At 58.9% G+C, this 27,478-nt stretch overlaps 1 protein-coding gene across 3 annotated transcripts in view; it reads right to left on the bottom strand.

Annotated features, from left to right (window-relative positions):
• Nucleotides 1–5,083: 5,083 nt before the first annotated feature.
• LOC133754335 (general transcription factor 3C polypeptide 1-like) overlaps nt 5,084–27,478 on the bottom strand; it is a 71,068-nt gene continuing 48,673 nt past the window's right edge. For 2 of the 3 annotated variants that reach the window (XM_062184792.1, XM_062184794.1), the window contains exons 24-37: nt 25,792–25,949; nt 24,517–24,659; nt 22,567–22,648; nt 20,654–20,766; nt 17,747–17,809; nt 16,951–17,044; nt 14,608–14,780; nt 12,680–12,970; nt 11,891–12,165; nt 9,737–10,017; nt 8,172–8,562; nt 7,668–7,710; nt 6,493–6,685; nt 5,084–5,907 (exon numbers count right to left, since the gene is read on the bottom strand). In XM_062184792.1, the coding sequence (XP_062040776.1) occupies nt 5,686–5,907; nt 6,493–6,685; nt 7,668–7,710; nt 8,172–8,562; nt 9,737–10,017; nt 11,891–12,165; nt 12,680–12,970; nt 14,608–14,780; nt 16,951–17,044; nt 17,747–17,809; nt 20,654–20,766; nt 22,567–22,648; nt 24,517–24,659; nt 25,792–25,949 (2,522 nt within the window). In that variant the 3' untranslated portion in view covers nt 5,084–5,685. The remainder of the gene's footprint in view (nt 5,908–6,492; nt 6,686–7,667; nt 7,711–8,171; nt 8,563–9,736; nt 10,018–11,890; nt 12,166–12,679; nt 12,971–14,607; nt 14,781–16,950; nt 17,045–17,746; nt 17,810–20,653; nt 20,767–22,566; nt 22,649–24,516; nt 24,660–25,791; nt 25,950–27,478) is intronic. The other variant, XM_062184793.1, reaches the window with a different exon arrangement.

Below are 27,478 nucleotides of genomic sequence, written 5' to 3'. Positions count from 1 at the left end.
AAAGCCTCAGACCACGGCGCCGTGTTTCCTGCCTGCTCCTTAGAGCAGGGATGTGCGTGACTGCGGTGTCTCGGAGCGTCCAGCGGTGCCTGGCACAGAGCAGCCCCTCCACCCGCACTGCGTGCGTCACGGCCGAGTAGCGGGCAAAGGGCGGCACGAGCTGGAAAGCACAGAACCCTGAGCGGAGAGGGAACGAGGGGCCTCCTGGGAGGGCTGTGATGGGGCGGGAGCCCCTCCCCCGGTCGGGGTGTTCCCCATCCCCGGGAGGGGGGGCAACAAATGTGAAGCGTTTTCTTGCAGAAACCAACGACCTCAGAGAAGCAGCCATCTCCGTCTGCTACTTGGGTGGGTAGGGGGCATCACTGGTCCAAGACAAACCCCGCCCCTGCAAGGGGGCGGTGTGGGCGGGGCTTCGGGACCGGACAGCCTGGATTGGAAGAACGGCGGATCCATTTCCAGCTTCCTCCTCCGTGCCACCGGCCTACTCACGGGCCGTTGTGGGACCAGAAGTTAATACCAGTATTACCCTGAAAGGTTTGTGGAAAAAATGAAAAATTAAATTTGAGTGCAAAGTCTGAAATCCATGAATTCCAGGAACTTTTTTGAAGACCCTGCAGATGCACAGATTTCAGATTTTTTGCACCAGAATAAATTTGTTACTATTTTAAGTATATTTTTGATTAACATGTAATACTTGTATATTTTTATAGGGAGCAGGGTAATAAAGTTATCTTTTAATTCCATTTTCTATGAACTGTTTCAAGGACCTTCATGTGTATAAAGGCAAGAGATGGTTGCTCTTATTTCTCCCACCTGGGTGCAAAGGCCCAAGCACTTGGACCATCTTCTACTGCTTTCCCAGACACATTAGCAGGGATCTGTATGGGAAGTGGAGCAGCCGGGACTCGATCTGATGCTCTTGTGGGATGCCAGCATCACAGGCGGTAGCTTAACCCACTGCACCACCACGCGGGCCCCTGTATTATCATTTTTCTAGATAAGGCAGCCCTCACTTGAGCCAGCTGTTGAGAGTCTCACACAGACATGAGGAAACCAGGGGGAGCCAGCAGGAAACAACTACTGCCTGGTGGCTGATGCCACCTGCTGAGAGGCAGCGGCACCAGCAGGTGCACACAGGCATCTTCCAGGGGCTTCCGCAGGGGAGCCTCTGTGGCAGCTTTTTCTAAAAATTCAATGAACGCTGACTTCTGCCCTTTAGATGGGTGGACCTGCCGTGCACACAGTAAGCAGGGAGCGCATGCACACACACACACCTGCATTTGGAAGGCCCCTGGCAGAGGCTTGTCCAGGAGCCAAGGGAAAGATGGGCCAACAGAGGCCATGAGCTCACTGATCCGGGGGCCATCGCAGGCCTGGGGTTGGAAGCGAGGGCTGGGGACCCCAGAAGTGGCTGTGAGTGGCAGAGGAGTGTGATCTGAGGAAGGGGAGAAGGGGAGGCCGAGCCCAAGGCGTCTGGGGAATGTTCCACAGAGCAGAGCTGCACGTGGGAACCCTGGGAGGCACAAGTAATATGCTTGCCATCAGGGAAGAGACGGGTTCCTGCTGCTCAGCTTCTGATCCAGCTCCCTGTTAATGTCCCTGGGAAGGCAGCAGGAGATGGCCCAGATCCTTGGGACCCTGCCACCCACATGGGAGACCTGGATTGAGTTCCTGGCTCAGTCCCTGTTGCACGCCTATCTCTGTTTCTGTCTCTCTGCCTTGCAAATAAAGAAAATCAAAAGGAAGTCGCTGTCTCTACACACTGAGCAGATGCACGAGGGGTGCTTCTGGGCCCGAGCGAGCTGCACCAATGGCACACTGTCTGTGGCAGGGTGGGTCCCCACCTTCCCGGGGGCGCGTGCCGCTAAACGTCAAGACAAATGCAAAGCAAAGGGTTCCTGGAGAGGGGCCCAGAGGTTCCGCCATATCCGCAGTGCTCCAGGTGTTTGAAATGACAGGGTAACACGCAGGCACTCTCTGTATCCTCCATCTTGGTCCCCTACATGGAAGGCAGGGACCCAGGTGCTTGTGAGCAGGAAGTTGTGTCAGATCACAGCTGATACAGGCACTCCAACATGGGATGTGGGTGTCCTCAGTGGTGTCGTCACCTCTGCACCAGACACCAGTCCCAAGGCTTTCCCCTGAACAATATAGCATAACAACCATCTGCAGAGCACTTCCAAGGGTTGACAGACAGCAGCAGGCGCACGTGCCGGGGCTGTGTGCAAACACTGCTCACATGACACGTGGCACTTGAGCAGCCTGGGCTTTAAGTCTCCACAGGGGTTGGTCCTGGAACCAATCCCTGTGCTTACTGAGGGTGGCTGCTCTGCCTAAGGAAACAGGGAAAGCAATAAGAGAGGAAGGCGAGACTGCGGAGGAGGGGCGACTCCAAGGGCTTAAAGCCAAGGGTGTCGGGGACTCGTGCGGGTAGCTGGCCAGGTGTGAGAAGATGCGTCCACCTGCCTCGTGCCCCCTCCTTCTGTGTGGCCTATACAGCCTCCTGAGGCTGCTCCGCTGGCCACACTCATTTCAGCCCCTTGGGAGTCTTTTCACCTGGTGGTCCATGGTTAGCATCTCTCCTCCTGAATCTGAATCCCCTCATAGCCTGGGCACGCACACTTTTGTCTTCCACAGTTGCTACTTTTCACTTGTATTTAACCTGAGGCCTCATCTTTGGCATCTGTCCTGCAGGCATTGCCACTCACAGTTGGTCTACACAGCAGGGACTCCATTTTGGAGCACCCGAGACTCCATCTTGAGACAGCACCCCCACCCTGAGACTGGTCTGAAACTATGATCTAAAACTTAGATGATAACGGACCACTGCATCCCACTCTGCAGAGCACAGAAACTCCCTAGCATGACTGCTTAACACAGATAGGCTCACCTGGATTAATGTCATGATTGTATTTTGCCTATGGTTGAGACTGTAATTGGGGGACCAGTGCTGTGGTGTAGCGGGTAAAGCTGCTGTCTGCAGTGCTGGCATCCCATATGGGCACCAGTTCGAGTCCCGGTTGCTGCACTTCTCTGCTTTGGCCTGGGAAAGCAATGGAAGATGGCCCAAGTCCTTGGGCCCCTGCACCCGTCTGGGAGACCTGGAAGAAGCTCCTGGCTCCTGATCGGTGCAGCTCCGGCTGTTTCGGCCAACTGGGGACTGAACCAGCAGATGGAAGACCTCTCTCTCTCTCTCCGTGCCTCTCCTTCTCTCTCTGTAACTGACTTTCAAATAAATACATGTTTAAAAAAAAAAAGATTGTAATTGGTACTAGTTTCACATAGGCCTTAGGTCAGCTTGACCCAGCAACCACGTATTCCCCCTCCCCTCCTTGTGGTTTTCACCTTTATAAACCCTGTTTTGAGCTTCGGGGTTGAGGGTTCTTTAGCACACGAGTCCACTCTCCACTGCTGGCAACAAAGAACCATCACATTTTATCAATGTGTGGTGCTCCCCTGTTTGCACTCGCTCAGGTACAACACCAGTGGCTTTTGAAGACCTTTGTTTAGAGTCTGGAGGGGAGAGAGCTCTCTTGGATGGATAGATGATGGCTGGATGGTTGGTTGACTGAATGGAAGGATGGATGGGTGGGTGGACAGATGGATAGGTAGGTGGGTGGACAGATGGGTAGGTAGGTGGATGGGTGGGTGGACAGATGGATGGGTGGGTGGACAGGTGGGCAGGTGGGTGGTTGGGTGTGTGGACAGATGGGCAGGTGGGTGGTTGGGTGAGTGGACAGATGGGCAGGTGGGTGGGTGGGTGGACAGATGGGTAGGTAGGTGGGTGGGCAGGTGGATGGGTAGGTGGACAGATGGGTAGGTAGGTGGGTAGACAGATGGGCAGGTGGGTGGATGGGTAGGTGGATGGGTGGGTGAACAGCTGGATGGGTGGGTGGATAGATGGGTAGGTAGGTGGGTGGACAGATGGGTAGACAGATGGGCAGGTGGGTGGATAGATGGGTAGGTAGGTGGGTGGACAGACGGTTAGGTGGGTGGATAGATGGGCAGGTGGTGGGTGGGTAGACGGGTGGAGGGCATGAGAGAGCAGGCCATTCTTGGGCAGGATGGCTGCTGGAATGTGGGGTGGTCCTCACAGACCCCATCTCTCCTCAGGAGCTGTGTCTCATCTCTTCTCTAGGAGACACTGAGCACCCTACTCTGAGCCGGCACTTGGCATCTCCCAGCTCCCCCGCCTCCCTCAAGCGAGATGTTCTACCCCCATTCTGCAGATGGGAAAACCAAGGCTCTGAGAGATGAACGCCAAGACCAGATCTCCAAACCCACCTTTCTCCCCACACAACAGGCAGTGATCGCATGGTGTTTCCTGTTTAGAGCTCACATCCATTATTTCACAACATCTCCTCCAGAAAACCCCACTGCTCTTTACACTGGGATGAAACTGAAAGAGCAGAAAAGGACAGTGCTGACTTGGGCAGGCTCAGCTGTGCCAGCCTCACCCTCACGAGCCCGCCCTCGTCCGAGGGACTGGGGCCCCGATGCTGCCGGGGAGACTAGGGGTCTCTGGGCCACACGGCCCCAGGGCGGTCAGTGAGAGGAGCTGGAGTGGGGCGCAGGTGACTGGGGAGGCCCATGGGACCCAAGACAGCCCCTGCTCAGCACTTCTGGCTCACAGGCAGGGGGAAGCCCACAGCTGCTGGAACTTTCTATATGTCAACAGACAGAAATTGGGATGATTTTTAAAATAAGAATCCTCTAAATGTTTAAAAGGTTCGTAATCAACTAAAAAGCCCTCGATGACATGAGCTAGAGACCCTAAAGGGGCCATTTCTTTCTCCTTCCCTGCCGCCACCCCAGGCCACCAGCGGCTGTGACCTGCTGACGGGGCCGGACGTGGCCTGGGGCTGGCCACTGTCCCGTGAAGGAGCAGGCCCGGGGACAGCTGGGCTGTGTGGCCCTCCCTGTCCACCAGCATCCTCACCTGCTCCAGGATGCTACGCCCGGGGCTGGCGGAGCCCAGTGCCTGCTCCATGGGTTTTCCCGACAATGGCCACTCCTGGCTGCTCCACACCTAAAAGCTAGGAATCCCCAGATATTGGCGATTCTTTAGGAAATGTAGGAGAAATTCAAATACACTTCACTTTAATTATAAAATAAATACAAACATGCCAGGAGGACCACCCTTTTAAATGAGGAAAGAGGCAAAAAAGAACAAAACGAAATGAAACAGAACTACAGGGACCCTACCCCCACCCCCGTCCCCTCCATGTGTGGCCAGGCAGGTGGGAGGCAGGGGTGCCCGCAAGAGCCGGGGGCAGCTGCCTGGGGGACCTCAGGCAGATGCTGCCACGGTGACAGTCTGGAATGTGAGCTGGCCACCACGGGGCAAGCCCTGTGAGCCCCGAACTCCCAGCCCCACCGCCCAAGGCTGCCGACAATGCCGTCACCAGAAGCTCTGGCAGACCCCCTCCCGGGTACCTCAGCCTCAGCCTGAGCCCAACGCAGACTCTCGGCTGCAGCCATGGCCGAGGCGAGGAGACAGCGGCGGGACCACCAGGCTGCACCGCGCTGGGACAGCAGCAAACTCATGGTGTGATGGAGCAGGTTCCCAGGGGCAGGCGGGCCGTGGGCCCCTCTTCCCAGAGCTCCAGCCCCATGGAGAGCTGCCGGCTCCTGTGTGTCTCAGGCACCGGTGGGGCCAGAGGGGAGGGGCCAGCCGCCGGCGCCCTACAGGTGGATCCACTTGTTCCAGTTGACCTCGGGGGGGAACACGCAGCCCAGCCGGAAGGTGCACTCCAGTGTGGGCTCGTAGAAGGCCGTGGGGCGCTCGCTGAGGCTGGGGGGCACCTCCGCGTGCTCCTCTCCGTCCACCTTGGGCTCCGAGAAGAGCGAGACAGCTGGGGGCTTCCCCAGGAAGCGTTTCCGGATGCAACCCAGGAACTCCAGGCCCTGGGGGCACGGACAAGGTTACTGGGGAGCTGCTGCCCAGGGCAGGGCCCTCGGCAGGGGTTCACGGGGCGGGGAGTGGCGGGGAGGATGGGTTGCTGTGAGCTGCATTCAGGGTGCCCGTGGGTTCTGGGGCCACAGCTGCCTCCAGCCAGGTCTGCTTGGTCTACTCAAGTTCAGGAAACAGCTGTTGCACTTCAAGTCTATAGCTTGCTGCGGAACCCTGGGCAGTCCACAGCCCGGCTGGGGCACAGCTGCACATGGTGGGGGCGGGGCTGGAGGCTCAAGGCTCTTTCAGCCTGGTGGGGGGCAGCATGGAGCTGGTGCCGGAGGCCAGGCAGAGAGCTCAGAGCAGCGCGGGCTGAGCAGGGAGACTGCTGAGAGCCAGCGCAGGGCCCTTGGGCTACAGGCAGTGGTCTCTTCAGAGTGGGGTTCAGGGGTGAGCGATGGAAGGAAGGGAACTGAAGGGGAACTCACAAGGGGGATACCAGGAGCGCAAGACTCTTGGGAGGGGCCTGGCTGCCCCAGGGGGCACACCCTGCCTCCCCACCCCCACCACACCCCCGGCTGGGCCCGCCCGGTCCCTACCTGCAGCAGCTCGAGCACCGCCACGGGCTGCAGGACGCCCTGGTAGTGCTGCATCAGGCAGCTCTCGGGGATGCCCGGCTTGCTCATGATGTGGTACAGCAGGGCCTCTATCATGCCCTTGCACACGGGCGTGTTCAGCTGCCCGTCTACCACGCGCCACGGGCGGCTCACGAAGCAGATGCGCTCGCAGTCCCTGTCGGGGTGGGCGGTAGGAGTCAGGGCGGGGGGTCAGGGTGGGGCGGCGATGCTGGCTGGAGTCAGAGGCCTGGGCACGGGCTGCTCTGCGCTCTGAGCTCCCCATCCCCTGTCTGGACACAGAGGGCCGTGATGGCTGCCTGGGGGAGCCACAGCGTGTGGGGACTCACGGATGCTGCAGTGAGCCATGGCCCTGTGCTGCCCCGCACGCTGGCGGGAAAGGGATGAGGGTCCCAGGTCTGCCGGCTCCCCCAGTGCCCTGGCCTACGGCTGGTGGCCCTCGGCCAAGCTCCCCCAAGGCCTCTCAGGAAGCTCTGCTTCTGGCGCGCGTGGGCTTCCAGGCGTGATTTACTCTGCTACTCAGCCGTGGGCTGCCTGGCCACACGGGGCCCTGGGGGCAGACCCCAGGCAAGCTGGACCCCTCGCTCTGACCTTTGTGGCTGGGCCCTGCCAAGGTCCGGGCCACACACACGCCCACTGGAGGTACCCTAGTCAGCGCCCTGGGACAGCGAGGGCACCAAAGGGGGCTCTTGGGGGTCTGATGGGGATGGTCCCTCCTGATACACGGGTTCCCATGCCAGCGGCACCTGTTAGCTCTGGACACAGCACTTCCTGCGGCCTACAGGAGGCGCTCTGGGTTAATCTGGTCTGGCTGTGAGGCCTTGGGCAAGGGCAGTACCTCTCTGGGCCTTTGCTCACCTGTAAAATGGTGAGAACACCCTGGGGGCTGTGAAGAGGGCCCAGGGACACGCACGTCAAAGCGCCTGGCGTGTGCTACTTGGGGACTGAAAGAGCAGCTTCTCGCCCTAGATGAGCCAGGGATGGCAAGTGGCGGGCAGCACCGGCCTCACACACTGCACCTGCCCACGGCCCCGCGTGGAGAAGTGCTGTGCTGGGCCCCCTGCCTGGGAACCCCGAGAACAAACCTCCCCTGCAGCTCACGCCCTGCCAAGGGCCCCCATCAGGAGTCCTGTGCTCACCTTTCCCGGGCTGCCTGCAAACAGCTGCTGGCCATGGAGCTCCCTGTACACCCAGACACGGAGGAAACGAAAGTCAGACACGGAGGAGACGCAAGTCAGAGCCGCAGAACGCGGGAGGGCGTGGCTCTGCCTCCCAGACCTCCAACAAGCCCGGGTAATGCCGCGGGGCTGCAGGGCCAGGCCATGGAGGCCAAGGCCAGCACGTGCAGCAGCCACTGCAGCAGGCAGCAGCTTGCTGTGGGGCCTCTGCCCTCTAGTGGACAGACAGGAGCAGGCATGTCTTAGTCACCTCTCGGGGTTAAGGCTGGGAAAACCGCAGGAAAACCCCTTAGGCGGCAGGGGGCCAGTGCCCAACCTGGGAGGAGGGGATGGGGCCCAAGGGGTCTGGGGCCAGAGGACAGGTGGGGTGGGAGCAGAGCTGGGATCTCAGAACCTTCTAGAAGCAGCTGCTGCTCTTGGCCTGAGGAATGGGGTACTCCCAACACCTCCTGGGTCCCCCTGTACCTTTGTCTTCAGGAGCTGTAGCCTGCATTTCCATCTTCTCTTCTGGCCCAGGCCTGAGGTCAGGGGTCAAGCGCACGTCCTGGAGGGCAGGCCTCTTGGCGGGGGGCTTCTCAGAGCTCTCGGTGCCGGCCTCGCTCTGCATGGTCCAGCTGGCACGCCTCTTGGTACTCTGGGTGCCCTGGGCAGGGGTTACCTGCCTCTCGGGGGCACCATCCTTGCTGGAGGCCCCCTCCTGGGGTCTGCCTTGGGCATCTTCTCTTGGGACGTCGGTATCCCCCTCTCGGCCCTTCGGCTGCACCAAGTGCAGGAGCCAAGGCTTGGCAGAGGCCATGGTCACCAGGCGAACGGTGTTTCCACCGACTTCTAGCACCTGGTTCTGCTCCAAGAGGTCCTGGAAAAGCAGGGGACACACAGGGTCTGTCTGGTAACCAGAGACAGCCGGGCTTCACACGACGCATGAGGAAGAGCGGCCCCCCGGCCGACGTGTCAGGCGTCCTGAGCAGGCGACAAGGCCAGCTCCACCGGGACGCCCCCTGGCTGTGGCAGCGCCCTTCCCAGTCCAGGATTGGCATGGCTGTTCAAGAAACAGGTCACACACGCGAACCTCACAGCCACAGCTGCACTCTCAAAGCTGACGTGACCCACGAGTGCCCACCCGCCTGGCAGGGTCCTCGCCTGGGCCCCGACGCCCAGGTTCTAGCAAGTTCTTCTGCAGAAGGCACTATTATTCCCGAGCACGGCCACCTGCAGCTCCTGGCGGCACCTGTCTGCCCCAGCACCTTTCTTTTCATTCTTCTATGGAACCCCACGATGCAGGCTGCAGGAATTTGCCCCATCCCACAGCCTGGAAGCAGGACTCTCAGCCGGGCCATGCGGGTCGGGGGCAGGTGTGCTGCGGGTGCTCACCATCCAGGGCCCCGGCTGATGCCTGAGCCATCACCCCGCCATCGTGGGGCTCGGACACCCAGGCGCCACCTGGTGGCCGTGAGAAAAACCTTCACTTCTCTCCGAGCATCTGCCCACCGCCCCGGCCACAGAAGAGCCTTCTAGGGAATGAAGTACCATGGGACGGGGCTGCCTGCGCTCCCGGGAACACCCTGACAATGACCAACACTGGCCTCCACGCTGAGCCTGGGGAAGGAAGTGACAGACTTCCCGGCACAGCCTGTGTGTCCTCCAGGTCTCTCGAGGCCCGGGCGTGGAGCGGCACGTGCCAAGCCCTCCTTCCATGGAAGGCTGCGAGGCGGACAGGAATCTGAGCCCCACAGCTGCGGCTGACGTCTCACAGAGGCCACAGCAGTCCCGAAGCACCCATCTGCTATCTCATTCTTTTGTGAGTTCCAGGCCAGTGGTGAGTACAGTGGGTCAGGTGTGGGTTGCCAGGGAGTAGCAGGGACAGCGAGAGATGAGGACGCAGCTGGGACCGGGCAGGCAGGGCTCCTACCTGTCCATCTGTGCTGCTCTGCAGAGGGTGCCACGCCAGGCCATGCCCCCCACCGGGCCCCTCTGCAGCCTGCATGCGAGCTGGGAGCTGCGACTTCCGCCTCACCTCCGGCACGGCTCACCTGCACGTAGTCCGGGAACGTCCTGGTGCGCTCCCCCGCCGGCTTCTCCAAGGCGCAGAACCGTCTGCCTAGCTCCTGCCTGTCAACCCCAAAGCAGCCAGCGGCTGCCACGGCTCCCCAGATCTCCAAGGCGGCAGCCACGTCTGCAGGTGTATACCCAGACAGCTCCACCTGGTGGGTGAGCTCTTCCAGGCTGCCGCTGCTTTCCTGGGGGTCTATCAGCCTGGTGAACGAGGCGGGCAGGCAGGAGCCCCCCATGGAAAGCTCTTCCAGAGAAGAGGCTGCAAAACCAGGAGGAAGCTCAGGATTAGCCTGGCAGCAGCCCCTCTCCCCACCCAACACCCAGGAGCTCACTTTGCAGCACCAACTCCCTGCTGTCCCCCAGCTACAGGGTCGCCCGCTGCGGGGACACTGGGTCCTGGCAGTCAGGACCCCATCTGCACTAGGTTCCCCAGCGCAGCATGGTCCCCCACTGGAGACTGACAGCAAAGGGCCCAGAGGCCGTGGCCTGGGGTTCAAGGACTCTGGAGGGGAGAGCCGGCTGCCCTGGGCCCGCCCTTCTGATGCTCACAGGCTCCTGAGACCCAGTGAGATAGTTCAGGCCCCTCCATCAAGTCCCCACGTGTTTACCCTGATTTCTTACTGTTGTTTTAGTTTTTCCATAAACTTTTTTTTAAAAGATTTATTTATTTGAAAAGCAGAGCGACAGAGAGAGAGGAAGAGAAAAGATCTTTCATCTGTTGGTTCCTTTCCCAAATGACCACTCTGGCAGGGGCTAGTCCTAGAACTCCATCCGGGTCTCCCATGTGGGCAGCAGGGGTCCAAGCACTTGGGCCATCTTCCGCTGCCTTCCCCGGTGCATTTGCAGAGAGCTGGATTGGAACTGGAGCAGTGGGGACCTGCTCTTCCATGGGCTGCCACTGTCACAGGCAGCTGCTTAGCCTAGCGTTCCCAACATCGGCTCCAACGCTAGTTTCTGTTGTTTCTGGTAACAGACGTCCCTGTCAGGACCACATCTGTATGCTGTTACTAGACTTCTGGCAGGCACAACACAGAATTCAAAGTGTGGTTATGAGGCCGGTGCTGTGGCACAGTGGCCTAAGCCTCTGCTTGTGACACCGGCATCCCGTATGGGTGCTGGTTCGAGTCCCAACTGCCCTAACTTCTGATCCAGCTTCCTGCTAATGCGCCTGGGAAAGCAGTAGAAGATGGTCCAAGTGTTTGGACCCCTGCCTTCAGCCTGGCCAGCCCTGAGGCTGAGGGAGGAAAGGGTGGGATGGAGGAGGAGGAGCAGGGAAGCCAGTGGGCCCTGATACTCCTGTTATGGGCGGTGGAAGGAGGCAGAGAAGGCCTGAACCGAAGTGTCAGTAAGTTGTTAAAGCTTCAAAGCTGGGGTAGGGCTTGTGGCGCAGCAGGTTAAGCCACTGCTTGGGACACCTACATCATCTTCTGGAGTGCCTGGGGCCGAGTCCTGCCTCCACTTCCTACGCAGCTTCCTGCTAACACACCCTGTGATGTAGCAGGTGATGGCTCAAGTACGTGGGTCCCTGGCCCCCACATGGGAGACCCAGATGGAGCTCCTGGCTCCTGGTTTCAGCCTGGCCCAGTCTGGGCTGTTAGAGGCATTTGGGAAGTGAACCAGTAGATGGAAGAGCTCTTTCTCTCTGTTGGTTTGCTTTTCAGATAAATAAACTTCAAAAATGGAATCATATAATCAATTTTCAAAGTTTCCAAGGTCATCAAAAAAACGTGTCTGTGTTGGAGGGCACCGGGCGGGAGAGCAGGACGTGAGCTGACCGCGGTCTCTCCCGGCCAGGGCCACGACGCACTCAGCAAGTGCACAGAAGCCTGGGGCCGGAGCTCTGAAGGTCTCCAGCAGAAATGAAAACAGGGACGGCAGGAGGCGGGGAGGCCGGGGCTGCTTTCCCGTAAAACCCGCTAAGTGCACATGTGCGTGACCCTGACGCAAACGACAGGGCGAGGCGGCAGCGCGCACGCTCCCACGGAGGAGGTGTGAGACAGGCGGGGAAGGCGGCTCAGGACGTACGCCTTGTGAGGCCGCTGCCAAGGACGGGCTCTCTCTGTGCGCCCCTGGCCTGCGGGTGCCCCCTGCAGGGGCTGACAGCCCCGCCCAGCAGCAGGGCGTGCACTCACTGGGGGGCTGCAGGTGGATGGGTGCTGGCGAGCGGCGCAGCCGGAACTTCATGTGGCAGGAATTGACCACGATGCTGTCGTTGGGGCTGAGGCCGCGCATGCTGAGGCCGGGCGCGTAGTAGCCCCGCATCAGCAGGTAGTTGGTGTGGGAGGCCTGGCGGGCTTTCACCTCGAAGCTGCGGCGTTTGCCCCCCGCGCCTTCGTCCAAGTCTTCCTCCTCGTCCTCGTCGTCGTCCAGGCCCCTGTCCTTGTCAGAGCTCCCTTCCTTCCCCAGGCTGGGGAGAGAGTGACACCAGGCCCCGTGGCCTCCCTCCGGGATCTGGGACCTGGCTGCGAGCATGTCCCCGAAGGCCAGCTCGGACTGCTGCTCTGACCCGGGTCCCTCCCCACCTCCCGGGCTCCACCCGCTGTGCCTAGAACAGCCTGGGGGGGCTCTGTCCAGTAAAACCCCTGCCTCCCTTCAAGTCTCAGCGGACCCAGGGCCAATCCCACCTCCTTGCCCGACCCTCCCTGCTGTGTTTCTTGCGGCAGATTTTTCCTAGAGTGGCAGGGAGGTGGATCCAGGAGGCTCCCTGGATGCTGTGCTGTACCCCAGTTACTGATGGGTGACACCCTCTCCCCTCGGGCACCCAAAGCCACTGCTAGGCCCTGCTTGCCCAACGCCAGTCACAAGACCCCCCAACCCAGCCCACTAGGAAGCTGAGCAAACATGACCACGGCGGCGAGGAAATGACCACGCAGAGCCCGGCGCAGGCGCTCAGCCCCCAGCAGGCCAGGCCCGCCGCTCACCTCTTCATGACCTCGTTCTCCACCATCAAGCTGTCCACCACCACGATCTGCTCGGGGATCCTGACGTCCACAGAGATGAGGCCCAGAGAGAAGAGCGTGAGGATGGCCACGCAGTGTCCACCAGGGCCGTCCAAGGAGAAGGCCACCATGTCGCCCGCGGACTCGCTGCCGCTATCCTGGTCCCGGAAGGAGAAGCTGTTGGGCCGGTCCACCCTGCCGGCAGCCCGGAGGCGGTCCAAGAACTGGAACGACTCAGAGCAGATGGTGCTTGGGAACCGCCAAGTGAAAATCCTGCAAGAACAGACGGACGCTGAGGGCCAGCCGGGTCACGGGGGGCCACCGGACCCTCCAACCTCTCCCCTGCGCCCTCTCCCGCTCAAATTGAGGGGCTGCTTTGTTTAAATTTTGAATTTATTTTCGTTCTTTGAGAGAGAGAGAGAGAGAGAGAGAGAGAGAGGGAATCTTCCATCTGCTGGTTCCTTCCCTACAGGTCCACAAAAGCCAGAGTGGACCAGGAGCCAGGATTCCAATCTGGTCTTCCACATCAATGGCAGGGATCTAAGTACTTGAATCAACACCCGAGGCCTTCCGAAGAGGCACCCTGGCAGGAAGCTGGGGCAGAGGCAGAGGCGGGGCGTGAACGAGGCTCTGTGACACGGGACACGGGTGCCACCCAAGTGCTGCCTGAGCAGCTGTGCCTGAACCTGTGCCTGCTGCAACCTCCCAGGGCTTGTCTGTCTGCCCCACTCACCGCGCACCCTCGAGGCAGGGCCCCATCTTGTCACCTTGGCCAGTGCAGCCTGACCTGATACCCTGTGCCGTGCGGGCACTTGCCACAGACAGCTGCTGAGCTGGGGCAGAGGGCTGCCTGTGACTTCTGTCACTCTCGGCTTTACCTAGAACCGGGCCTGGACTCACAGAGACACAGGACAGTGTGTGCAACTGCACCAGGTCCGCAGGGTCACCGCGAGGGGCGGGCCTCGGGTCTGTCCGAGAGCGTGCCCCTCGACATTCTGTGGCCACATCCACCTCCCAGGATGACAAGGGGCCCACCTGGTGCCGTCACTGTGCCTAAATGCAGCCCCTCGCTGCTGCCAGAGAGGACAGTGGAGAAGGGGCAGGCATCCAGGAAACACCCCCTGCATGTGGCTCAGAGGCTGGGGGTGCAGGATGCCTAGCGTGCTACGCTGACTGGGGCGTGCGTTCAGGAGCGGGCTCTGGGGAGACACTTCTCTGAGCACAGCTCATGTCCCGGCCCTGTGCAGGCTGCTGGGGCTGCACCTCGGAGACCGCAGAGGTAACAGGCCACCTGGGTCTCGGAGCTGTAGGGGACGTGATCAAGATAATGCCCAGCGGTGGGGGGAGGAGGGGGAGGGGGGGACTCATTTTTTTTAAAGTATTTATTATTTATTTGAAAGGCAGAATAATAGAGAGACGGGGGGGGGGGCCTCTTTCATCTGTTGGTTCACTCTCCAAATGCTTACAGCAGCTGGGCCTGGGCTAGGCCAAAGCCAGGAGCCCGAACTCCATCCAGGTCTCCCATGTGGGTGGCAGGCACCCGAGTACTTGGGCCATCCTCCGCTGCCCCCCAGGTGCAGAGAGCCGGCATTTGAACCAGCACTCTGATTTAGGATGCGGGTGAGCCAAGCAGTGGCCTAACCCCTGCGCTACAACACCGGCCCCAAGGGGACACTGCCAGCCGAGCCGGTTATTCCATCTGGAACTGAGTTTACCCGTCAGACGGGAGGAAAGAGAACAGACCACCGCACAACAGTCAGGCCCCTCCGAGTACCGTGCGCAGTCGCCTTGCTCCTCCCCCGGGGAGGGGACTCCTGCCCAGAGCCTGCCTCTCGCACCCGTGCTGCAGGAGGCCAGCACTGCTCCTGGTTGGGAGCCCGAGCTTGGAGCACCAGGGGGCAGGCGCTTACCTGTAGTAGGTCTGAGACAGCTGGTAGGACATGGGCACGAAGGGCAAGGCCCGGTTTTTCTTGGGGCCCTGCGTGTGGCTGACCCGGCGCCGGTTGACCAGGCTCCTCTTCTGGCACTCCAGGAAGGCCTTCACGAGGATCTGGTCCTTGTACTCCTGGTACAGGCGGAAGGTCTGCAACACAGCGGGCAGGGTGGATGCACGGATGTGACAGCCGCCATTCACCGAGGGAATAAGCCGTCAGTGGCAGGGAGGCCCAGCTGGGCTGTGCGTGGCTGTCCCTGCCCTCAGGGTCAGCCCGAGCAGCAGTGTCTGAACCCCCAGCATGCACTGGCCTCAGGGATGGGCCCCGTGACACAGTCTCCCATGAGTGCCAGCCACGAAACATCGCTGTCACTGTCAGGGCTTGCGGGGTTCTGATGGCACTGGCCCAGGACCTCTGAGTGTCAGGGGACACGGAGGGGCGCAGCCTTTAACTGACACACTGAGTGGGACCCCAGGCAGGGGACAACCAGCGAGAGAAGAGTGACCTCAGCATCGAGGGACAGAGAGGGGGTGGTCGAGGCCAGCGAGGGCCAGCGAGGGTGCTTGGGGCCTGTGCTAGGTGGAGTTCTCCAGCTGGCACCTGTGCGGCAGTCCTGGGTGTGTGGTCAGGCCTGATGGGGCAGAGGACGGGGTGGCTGCTGTATCATTAGTCCTTCCCCACAGCGGCAGGAGTGGACACTGGGTTCAGCACTTGTCGCCAGGCCCCTGTGACTTCTGCTCTTCCCTGTCACTCGAAGGTGACGACAGGACAGGCATACTCAAATGGCCACTGCTGTGCAACAGGAGAGCTCAGACTGTGCTGGGTGGGGTGGGAGCCTGGCTCACCCACTCAGATCTCCAAGAGGCGGGGCTGTCACAGGGCAGCGAGCCCCTGGCTGCCTGGCCGCTCAGGGCTGGCCTTCCGCACACTTCCTCTGTTTCCTGGGGCGTTGGGCTGCAGGGGGAGCTGACTGGGGTTCTGCTGGGCCTGTGGCATCATGGCTGCTGCTTTTCCAGGCCTCACTGCCAGATGGCAGGATTCCACTGCTGCGGGGGGAAGAGAGGCCCTGTAGGCTACACACGTGCCCACAGGGACAGTGACTGGTGCAGTGGCAGTGCTTGCGGGGAGACCAGATGGCACTTGGAGGCACAACTGGAGGCAAGGCAGCAGGACGAGACTGGGGACAGGGCCCTGGCGGGACCACCGGGGCCGGGCTTTTGTCACTGGTTGGAACGTCAGTGTCTTCTCTCTAGGGCTGGGCCTTCTCGTTTGAGGGGTGGTGGGAAGAATCCCTGGGGTCCTGTCCAGCTCTGACCCAGTGACGAGCAGGACAGTGGGAAGGTCTAGTTCACAGTAACCTGGCCAAGTGCAATGCTGGTGGTAAATTCCCAAATATCATTTTTTGGGGTTTCTTTGCTTTAAGCGAGTATGGGTTCAAAAAAAGAAATCCAGGGAGCAGCTGTGGTCAGTGGGCCACCTGTCTGGGGCTGTGTCCTACTCTGCCATCTTGCTCTTTGCACAGGCCTGCGAGACGCTACAGCGCCCCCTGCTGGGCCCACACCAGCAATTCCTTGTGTGGGGGGAAGCCCCAAAGCTAAGAGGGCTCTCTGAGGCCCCCTGAACTTTGGGACTCCATGCATTGGAATTTATCAATGAGATTAGAAAATACCATCTTTTTGTTTTCTTAATTCTGCCCCCTTCATGCTCCAAATTAATTGAGTTAACGTGATGTAAGGCAGAAGAGCAGATTTGGGGGTTTAGAGACAAAACACCGAGGTAGACTGGACTGCTGTGGTCACTCAACATGGGGAGACAGATGCCCTGGGCAGTCAGGCTTGGAGGGGGGGCGGCTGTTGACAGGTCAGCCTTTGAAAACACAATCGACGCCTCTGGCACGCTTCAGACTTCGAACCTCAGTCCTGGGAGGAACTGTGGCGGTCCCTGGATCTGGTCCTCCCACTCTGATGCCGACAGACAGAAACCGGGAGACACAGGTCAAAGGGTACAGTTTCAGCAGTGCAGGAGACACTACTGCAGCATACACGTGGACCGTGCTGGGAGGTGGGAGCCCGAGCGTTCTCAGTACACCACAGGTGAGACGGGTGTGCTCCCTGGCTCAGTGGGAGGCATACGCACACTGAATCATCCAGTGGCAAGCCTTCAATTTACACAATGCAAACAAATAAATAAGACAACAACAACAAAATAAGGTGAAGGGAGCAAGGGCTGGCGTCCCCTGAGACCGCAAAGCTGAGAAGCACAGGTGCGAACGCCTCTCCTGGCCCTGACACACCTGCAATGCTGGAAGCCGGTACCCACCTGGAAGGACTGGCAGGACTTCATCTGGCTGTCCGATAGGGCCAGCGTGCTCTGGATCAAGTTCTGCAGCACCAGGAAGTGGATGTCGTCCAAGCTGCAGGGGGAGGGCACGGCAGCGTGAGCATGGCTCGCCGTGGGGGAGGCGCAGACGCGACGCCCGGCTGAGAAGAGCTGCCGATCTGCCCCGACTAGACACGACACAGCACGAAGGCCCGGGCGGTTCTGGGCTTACTGGCTGCACCAGTTTGCAGGAAGAAGTCGCCGCCTAGCGGGTGAGCAGCGGCAGCAGCCAGCGTGGGTTCACGGGGCGGCTGAGCAGCCAGTGAGTACTCGCCTTTTCTTTCCCTTGGATTCTAAACAAGCTGTCCTCTAAGGGGATTGGTTTCTCATTGAAACACAGAGATGAAAATCAAGCTGAATGTTGATTCTCCGAGATGGGGAGGCGGGCAAAGCTGAACTTTCTCTAGAGCATTCTGCCTGGAAAATCCAGGGGCCGAGAGCTCCGATCCTCTCCCAGTGTTCCAAGAGCAGGCCAGCAATGGGTGCCAGTGTCACTCTGTGCCAGTTAGGGCCAGTGTCTCTCTGTGATGGGGCCAGATGCCAGCGTCTGTGGGCTGTGGAGACTCTGCCACCATGAGCATGGGTAACAGGCAGTGTGGGCATGGCCATGTTCCAATAAAACTTTATTTACAAACAGGCAACCAGCTAGATCTGGCCCTGGGGTAACACCCATGGTAGGCTGTATGCAACCAAACCGGGTGGCGGAAGACAAGGTTCCCTGCTAAGCAGCACTTGCCTGTGAAGTTGGTCTTCTTTCCTGACCTGATCTCTTTCATCTCCGATGGCCAAAACCCGGTATCTGCAAGAGAACAGAAGGAGAGTGTGCATCATGGAAATAAGCCCCAGGATGGTTCCCTGCGGCAAAAATAATTAACTCACCAAAAGCTAGGACTACGCAGGTCATTTTCAACAAGGATGCATCGCGACCTGCTTACGAGAGCACTGAGGGCTGCAGGGTGTTTGGCCTGGTGGTTAAGGTACCCACTGCCCACACTGGAATCCTGGGTGTGACTCCTGACTCCAGCTTCCAGATAACACAGACCCTGGGAGGCAGCTGTGACGGCTCGAGTGACTGAGTTCCTGCCACGCACGTGGGGAGCTGCACTGAGCGCCTGCTTCCTGGCTTCAGCTCCCGTGCAGCCTCTCAGAGGGGGTTGCAGGCATTTGCAGGGAACCAGCAGATGGGAGTTCACAAATGCACTCTCTCTCATGCTCACGTAAATAATTAAAAATTTTTTGGCCAGCGTCGCGGCTCAATAGGCTAATCCTCCGCCTGCGGTACCGGCACACCGGGTTCTAGTCCCGGTTGGAGCGCCGGATTCTGTCCCGGTTGCCCCTCTTCCAGGCCAGCTCTCTGCTGTGGCCAGGGAGTGCAGTGGAGGAGGGCCCAAGTGCTTGGGCCCTGCACCCCATGGGAGACCAGGAGAAGCACCTGGCTCCTAGCTTCGGATCAGCGCGGTGTGCCGGCCGCAGTGCGCCGGCCGCGGTGGCCATTGGAGGGTGAACCAACGGCAAAGGAAGACCTTTCTCTCTGTCTCTCTCTCTCTCTCTGTCTACTCTGCCTGTCAAAAAAAAAAAATTTTTTTTTTTTTTAATGAGAAATGTTCACTTACAAAGTAACATGGAAAAATGTAAACCGGTGTGGAGCCATTGCTAACGGTTAAGGAAGCAGATACAAAACCGTGGGCTCACTGTGATTAAAAAACAAGCACACGACAGAAGAATGGGAGAAAATATCGAAGTCCTCGAAAAATGTCCATCCCACAGAAAGAGAGTACAAAGGAGGTGAGCAGAGACAGGGAGGAAGCGGAGGGATGAGGAAGGGGAGTTGGTCACCGAGCCTGCCAGGTCTCCGGCTGGAGGAACACAGGCCGTAACGGTGTCTATCTCTGGACTGTTCTAAGCATAGGTTGTTAATGTTCTCGCTACAAAAAAAAAATAACATGTGGGGGCCGGCTCGAGTCCTGGCTGCTCCCCTTCCCATCCAGCTCTCTGCTATGGCCTAGGATAGCAGTACAAGATAGCCCAAGTCCTTGGGCCCCTGCACCCACGTGTGAGACCTGGAAGAAGCTCCTGGCTCCTGGCTTCGGATCGGCACAGCTCCAGCTATTGTGGTCAATTAGGGACTGAACCAGCAGATAGAAGACCTCTCTCTGCCTCTCCTCTCTCTGTGTAACTGACTTTCAAATAAATAAATCAATCTTTATTTAAAAAAAAAAACCAACATGCGGTGAGGTGATGGAGATGTTAATTGGCGTGATTCAATCTTCCCACAACGCATGCGTCCGTCAAAATAGCCCACTGTGCCTCATAAATAAATGTAACCATTTGCCAACAGAAGACAAGCAGAAGCCACCTAAAGGCAGTGGCAGGACGAAGTGTTGGGAGGATAACAGACGATTTCTCCTTCTCTTTTCTGAGCTGCATTTAACATCATTGTATTGTGTTCACACCAAGCAAGTACCTCCGGGAATAATGCACACAATGGGCTATCTCAAAGACCCTGGCCATTTGTAAGGCGCGTCTTTGGCTTCTAGAAAACTAATGGAGAAATTCATCTCTGCAAAAGCAACTGCCTCCATCTACCGCCAGGAAAAAGGAGCTTCCTGTAACAACATGTGAACTCTTTTCAGTCAAATGAAGAAAACTATGGAAGCATTTTCCATTCCGTTTGGCCAAGATCAAAACCAGCGTTGAGCTGTTACAGCTACAAACGTCCCTGCCGTCTACACGGCTCCCAAGCTCTCCTTTAAAAATCTCTAACTGTCCTTTTTTATGAGCACACGCTGCCCCATAATTCAGCTGAAAATACTCGGGGCTGTAAATCACAAACGGGCAAGCAGGCTGTTGAGCTACCTTGAAGACGGGACATCAGCCGTGCCACTTGGGATTCTGGGAGTCAGTGTGCCGCAGAAACAAAAATAAAACCCTGAAAACAGCTACAGGGCGTCAACCCTGAAAATGACCACAGCTGGCTCCTCGGGCGCCACACAGATGGGTCACTGGATGAGTGAAGGAATGGGATCCCCGGCTGGAACGCAGAGCGCCAAGGTAAGGACTTGATGGATGGACGGCATCTCTTGGTAGGGAGATTGAGATCGGCGGTGGCGAGAGGGTCGTCCTCGATGCGAAGAAAGTGGGCCTAGTTCTCAGAACGGAAGCCCTTCCCATCTCACAGGGCTCTGTGCTCTACAACCCAAGGCTGCTCCGCCACATGCTGGGTGGCTGAGCTGCTAGGAACCGTGCCTTTGGAGTCAGACCCTGCCTCGGCTCCAGGGCCAGCCCTGCTGCGCACACGCTCTGTGGCCCTGGGCCCGGCACTTCCACCACGCAGTTTCCGCACCCGGGAAGTGAGTGAGCCTGGCAGAGGGCACGACCAGACGCGGGAGCCTGAACTGAGTGGGCAGCAGGGATGCGGTGGGAGAGGGGGTGTGAGGCCTGGGTAGGGGGCGGTGAGCAATGACAGCTCCCTTCCCTGTCTCTGGTCCCCAAGCCAGATTGGGTGATCCAGAGACAGGAGGGTGAAGGGCACGGCCAGACGCAGCCCTGCTGACCAGGGGGACACTTCCTGGGTAGTCCCGGCTGGCCGGGCTGGGCTTCTTGCCCTGTGAGGATCACAAGAAACCTCCCAGAAGGCCCTTACCTGGCAAACAGCTCCTGCAGCGTGTCTGGGATCTCAAGGCCAGGGCTCTTCAGGTTGGAACTGAACTTCTCTTTCAGCTTCTCCACAAATTCCTTAAACTCACTGGCACAAACCTTTTGGACAGAGGGGAAGGAGATGTTAACCCTTCCTTTCCCAGAAGGGATGTTCATCTATGAAGCACGGGAGAACATCCTGTGACAGACAGCCGTGGCTGCTAAGCACAGGCAATGCTGACTGTGCTGCCTCCCTTGCCTGTCCTGTCTCGCCGGGTCCCCAGAGGTCACCTGTCACCTGAGAAGGCAGCACACTCAGCACCACACTCAGGAATCTCCCACTGCTGGGCCTGTCTGTCATCAGCTCTCTCCGCAACCCCAGATAGGAAGACTGAAACCTGCTCCATGCTGGCTCCAGAGTGCCTACGGGATCCCCCACCACTTTGCTCCCCCAGGTCTGGCTCCCCCTTCTGGCTCTCCTTCCTCTTCCAGACCCCTACTTGCTGGGTGGACCCCAACCTTTCCCTTCCCCCACATCCACACTGCAACTGTCTCATTCCAGACCCGGCTCCCAGAAGCAAACTCATCATGTCACCCTGTGTCCATCTACCTATGACAGGGTAGACGCCCACCTTGCCCTCGGGTGCTGAGACCATGCAGGCCACAGCCCCTGATGCATCCGTCTGTGGCCCTAACACTGCGTCCCGGGGGCCCTGTGCCCTCTCTTCCCACTGCCTCTGCCTCCATGGGCTGAGGCTGCTGTGTCTCGGACCAGCACGGACACCTTTGTAAAGCCCTCTGAGGCAGACACAGTCTCTCTCAGCTCATTTCTTTCACCCCATTCTTCCTTCCCGGCTCCGATTCGGTCTGGGAAGGATGTGGCCCTGGGATGCAGCAGGCCGTCCACGCCAACTGAGGCAGCCTCAGTGCTCTCTGCTAGGTAGCTGCTGCCCAGCCACGTGGCCCCAGCTGCCAGGGGCTTGTGGGAAAGGCTGCCTCTCAGGGCTTGGCCAGCCCCTCTTTCCACTACCTGTTGGGAAGCCCTGGGACTCTGTTGTGAGGACCGGAGCTCCAGGGGTCAATGAGCAACCAATGGGTGAGAGCCAGACAGGTGGAAATCTGACCACGAGGGGCAGAGAGCAAAGTGAGAGCGTACAATTGGGAACCTGATGACACCTTTGCTTGGCTGCACCAGCCAGGACGCCTCCTTCCAGAGGCTTGGCATAGGAGAAAAACAAAGCCCTAAGCCGCTGTTGGCTTTGTGGAGTGGACAGAGAGGGGCTCTGGAGAGGAGAGGGTTGGACTTTTCTGTTATTTGCACCCCAAGTGTTCTGCTATCCACTGCCAGACCTAGGCGGGCCTGTGCCTGCCTCTCTCTGGGGGCTGACAGCACAGTGCTGGGATGGCTGTCTACTTCTCTGCCAGTGCCACTTGCTTGTGGGGTCGTCAGAGCAAGGGCCTTGCCTGGACCAGGCTAGATCCATGTAACAGGGCCCAGGCGAGCAAAGAGCAGGAAAGTCAGGTCTACACAAAAACAGCTCCTGCCTTGCTAGCCACTGCCCCGGCCCCACCTGGACAGAAAACCTGCAAAGGAACCCAAACCCTCTCAGCCAGCTTTTCCAGGAAACAGGCCAGCTGTGTGTAATTTCTGAAGCGCTGCCCTATTTTCCTAACCAAACAGCTCCAAGTGCAGCAGCATTGCAGAGTGGCATGTCAAATCCTAATCATCTTTACAAACGGATGCTTGGAGCCAGATCAAATGAGATCCGAGGCCAGAGAACTGACACGCGATTTCTCCAGGGAGCAGGAAAACACAGCCACGCTTGCAAGGGTGGTGGGGGCTCTGGGCCCTGGGGACAGCCCCTAGAAACAAGACCCGTCTGCAGTGCAGGCCGACTCCTGCACCCGCCCACGGCCCACCTTCGGGTCTTCATAGTCACGCTTTCGATTCATGAAATCTCCGACGAGGGCTTTGTCCTGGTACACCTCGGCGAGGCACACCCTGCGGGAGGCAAAGACAAAGACCAAGTCAGGGAAGCCTCAGAAGGTCTCTGGGCTAACCTTTCTGGCTTCAGCTAATGGTGGAGTAGGATTCACCCATGAGCCTGCTGGAGGGGGACAGCTTCGGAAAGTGAGGGATTTGGGCTCGTGCGTGTGAAAGCACCTGCTCACACCTCACACCTGCTCACACCTCACATCCTGCATGGGTAACCTAAGAACAGCCACTCCCCGCTGCCCACGGCCCCCGGCCAGGGCTGCATGAGGCACCCGTACGTATTTGCAAGCGTATTGTAAATTTAACAATCTCCAGGCACTGGCGATTCCTATGACAAACAGCTCTCCTCTGCCCATGCCACGGGTCTCTGTATCTATGTGGTGGACACGGACAGTGCTTTGTCCCAGAGAAAAAGCAGGGCAAGACGGGCAGCAGTCTAAAGAGCTTGCTGGTGGAGCCGGTCATTCCCCAGCAGTGCCTGGAGGTACAGGGAGCCCTCGGGCCTCACACGGCCCAGGCCTGGGGCGGGCAGGCAGGCAGGGCGTGGGGTCAGCAGCACCACTGCCGCTCTGCTTCACATCAGGGGAAACGGCCCCCATGTGTCGGGCCCTAGGCGCCCGACCTCAGGAGATGTGGGGTGAGGAGGGAGCCCCAGCCAGGGCTGCTGACCCTGGAGAGCTGCCGAGCTCCCTGCACAGCTGCCGAGGGGGAAGAGTACGGGCAGGAGTCAGGGTCAGGGAGGCGCATTCCAGCCCTCCTTTCACTATCAACTCACTGTCACCCTGGCCCACTGGCATTCTCTCCGCAGGCCTGCTTCCGTCTCTGCAAAGAGCTTGGATCAGGAGATCAGAGCCCTTCGGAGAGCCGGTGCACAGGGGAATGGGCTCATACAGCAGCGACGGGCCTCCAGGGCATTTCTGGAGACCTCTCTGGTTGTCACAGCAGGGAGAGCGGTGCTCCTGACATCCAGTGTGTGAAAGCCGAGGGTGCTTCTGAACATCCCACAGTGCACAGGACGGCCCCACAACAGGGAGAGGGCCTGCCCGCATGTGCACAGCGCTGAGGGTCAGTCGGCCGGGCCGACTCCTCTCTACGATGTGGGTTCTGTAGGGCCCAATCCAGGGTGGCTCAAAGCCAGCTCACAGACTCGGGGCACAGCCCTCACTGACTCGGGGCATGACGGGCAGCTGGGGCAGGGGGCTCTGCCTGCCCCGGCCCTGTGTCCCCTGCTGGCCCTACTCATACTGGCTTCAACACCGGGGCTGGCAGTGTTCTACAGCTTGGCCCAGGGAGAGGGAGACCAGGCGAGCCTCACTGGCAAGAGACAATCGACCCTGAGATTCCGGGGCAGAGGACATCCCACCCCACCCCTACCTCCACCCCCACCCCCACCCCCACCCCCAGGCTATGGCTGGAAGCCCTCAGGGACACCCAGCTCTCGGAGCACGGGAGGACATGGTGGAGTGCGCTTTGTCCAATGAGCCGGGTCTTGTCTCGATTTTTTCCTGGAGCGAGCTGTGATGGGCTGTTAATACAGAGCTCTCAGGAGCTACTCTGAGAGCTAAAAATAGCTGTGAAAGTCGGCCTCTCCCTCTGCCACACACCAGTCATGTGATGCTCAGAGTCCAGCTTCCATTTCTCCATCTGGAAGAATGGATGACAGCGCCTCTTTGCTAGGTTCTCTGAAGTCCAAGGAATACCACGTGCATGCACGCAGCATTAGGCCGGCCCTTGGGAGACCAGTGCAGCCCCACCGCTCAGCTCCAGCAGCTCTGTGCCCTACCTGAAGGGGACCTCTGAGTCGGAGCCAGCATGATGAAAGAAGACAGAAAGCACCAGAAGCCCTGAGACAGCTGTGTGCGGGAGTGGCTTACTTGTAGTTCAGATAGGTCTGTGGATTTTTGACAATGTAGCGAGCTCTTCTTCCAACTGAGTGAGATGTTTTATCCAAGGACTCTTCGAAGGTAGCATGCAAAATGTCACGCACGACTTGCCAGGGGACAAACAGGCCGCTCACCTGGATTGGAAGCAAAGTCGAGACAGCATTCAGTGGCCCCAGAGCCCGCGTCCGGGGAGTTAACACAAAGCAAGGGGCGAAACCGTGTGCTGTGGACGCCTTGCCTTGATGGCTATCCAAAGCTGTCATCTCACAAGGTGACCCAACCATAGGAACTGGGCACTGGGCAGAGAAGAGCAGGCCAGGCCTTCGCTGTCCAGTGGGAAGACAGTGTTTCTGGCAAGGACCCTAACAGAGGCCCGCCGAGGACACTGGGCAGAACCGACGGGAAGGGAGATGCATCATGGGAGATTCTAGGTGTGTAACACATGTGAAGTCAGAGGGCTGGGAAGGCCTCGTCACACAGTGCATCTGCGCAGGGCCACTCTGGAGCTCGTGTTACAGGTCATCCACTAGCGATGCACTGGAAGGCAGAGCTAAGGGGAGGAAGCCGCTTGATGACAGATTTCTTACAACTTTAAGAAACAGGGCACAGGGTCCCCCAGCACGGAGCCTTGCCAGCCCTTCCTGGCTCCCCCAGCTGTGTCAAAGGTAGGGACAGCCCTCCCATCAGAGCTGTGATGCAGAAGCCACGGTAGATGCAGGAACTGGGGACAGCAATGGGGGGAGGCAGCAACCTGTCGCCTTCCAGGTCCTTCTGGGGAGGAGAGGTTGGATGGGAACTTAGGAGAGGACTGAGGGGTGAGGGACTATAATGAGACAAATGTCCCAGAAAGGGACCCGGTGAGCCTGCAGGCCAAGCGCCCAGTGGGCGCAGGAGCCCCTCTCTGGGTTTCTCTGGCTGACACAGTTGAGAACAAGGGCACACAGCCTTGACCTAGGGTAGCACTGCCTGCCAACAGGGGCAGGGCTCACTCTGCTCTCAGCTCGCTGGGCCATTTGTCTACCCTGGCGGCTCCCCCATGCCCTGCTGCACAGCAAGACCAGGGCAGCAGTGAGGAGCCTGGAGGAACATGATGGTGACAGGGGGGCAGTGATGTCAGAGGCTATAGGGACTCGGGGTCACAGCTAAGGGGGTGAACAACAGAAACCTGGTGAGCCAGACTGCGGCCACAGCTGCTGCTGCACCTGGGTCCAGCGGCTACCACCTTGGCGGCTGGGAGGTGGGCAGGGCAGGGCCAGCAGGCGGTACCTTGGTGTTGAGGATGTTGCTGGCTATGCGGCACAGCATGATGAGCCGGTCTTCGTGCGTGGACCAGGTGACGCGCAGCTGGGTCATCCTCTGCAGGGCGCTCTGGTCTGCTTCGTCGTGGTAGCGCAGCCGCTTGCTCTTTTCCTCTGGGGGCTCTTCTAGAAACAGCAGGGGAGAGAGCAGGGAGCTTCCAGCATCAGGTGTGCAGCTGTCACTCCTGACCCTGCTCGGGGCTGGACAAGGCGCCGGCCCCAGAGCCTCCTGCGGGCCCCCTGACTGTTCTGTTTTGGCGTTCACCCCTGCTCAGCATTTCTCTTTGCTGAGACTTCACAGGGACAGGCTGGCCAGTGCAATGCAGCCTCGAGGGAGTTGCCCGCCAGTCTCCAGCCTCTCCTACGTGACAGAGAACCCTCTGAAGGCGGCCTACGCAGAGGTTGACAGAGCACGCCTAGCGCCTGTTTGCACAGAAGCATCACCTCGGGCTGGTGTCACTGCATAGGAGGCCCTCCCTTGTTGTGACCTCATGGCGCTAGCTGTGGAACATGTGTGAGCACTGTGGGGACAATGAGGCCTACGCTCCAGGCTGCAGCACCCAGCACAAGGCAGCTACGAAGGAAATGACAGCAGGTGCCCACATTATGTTGCTAGCAGTGCTTGGCTGACACATGTGTTAACTCGCAAGTGGAATGCTACTTTGCACCAACTCTGTGTGATGGATACAACCATGGGCAGTATAGGGGAGCAACCCAAATCACAGTCCGAGGCATGCAGCCCAGTCAATGGCAGACATAGGACGGGAGCCTGGAACCCTTAGCCATGGCTTCCCAGGCTCCCCTGCACTAACAGCCCGTTCACAGGCCACACACCATATGCTGCCACCAATTCCAAAAGACCACTTGTTTGCCAAGCGTCTTCCCAATGAAGGCTGAAGAGCAGTGGGGAAGGAGACCTGGATACAGAGGGATGCCTCAGCCGAACTTGGCCTTGAGGGGCACTCGGGTCTCTGTGAGTCACGCAGGCCTTACACACACCTGCAAGAGGCTAAGCTGAGGGGCCACTTCAGTTGATGGGACACAATCTGTTATAAACACCAGCCAAATAAACCTGGAGAGCAGGTTCCTGTGTAAACATTCTGTTCTTACGGAAATAGCCGAAACCATCAAATTGTCGTTGGAACACAGGGACAGGCCCCTTGGGTGATACACAAGTGATCTAAACAGCATCCCTTCTGCTACACACACTGCCAGAAAGGCACCCTGGGGGTGGGGGTGTGGTGCAGAGGTTAGGATGCTGCTCGGGACACTCGCATCCCATAGGACTGTCTGGTTCCTGTCCCAGCTCGTCCATGGCCAATGCAGCTCCCTGCTAACGCACACCCTGGGAGGCAGCATTGATGACTCAAGGCCTGGACTGAGTTTCTGGCTCTTGGCTTCCGTTGGGTCCAGCCCCGGATGTGGTGGGCATTTGGGGAGTGAGTTATTAGCTGAGGGGAGACTCCTTCCTCTTGTGCTCTCAAGTTAGAAAGAAAGGGGTGGTGGTGGGACATGAGGGGTTCCATCAGGTCTGGGGACATTCTGCGGGCTTCAGTGATTCCCCACTTTCCCTCAACTTGAAAATACAACATGACTTTCAACTTTGGCCCATTTAACAAAAATACTGATATTAAAAGGCAAACCAGGGACAGCAC

This window comes from Lepus europaeus (genome assembly GCF_033115175.1).
Source record: "Lepus europaeus isolate LE1 chromosome 21 unlocalized genomic scaffold, mLepTim1.pri SUPER_21_unloc_3, whole genome shotgun sequence".
Taxonomy (NCBI): domain Eukaryota; kingdom Metazoa; phylum Chordata; class Mammalia; order Lagomorpha; family Leporidae; genus Lepus; species Lepus europaeus.
Note: the sequence above shows the minus strand (reverse complement) of the source record. Positions and strands in the feature narration are given on the sequence as shown.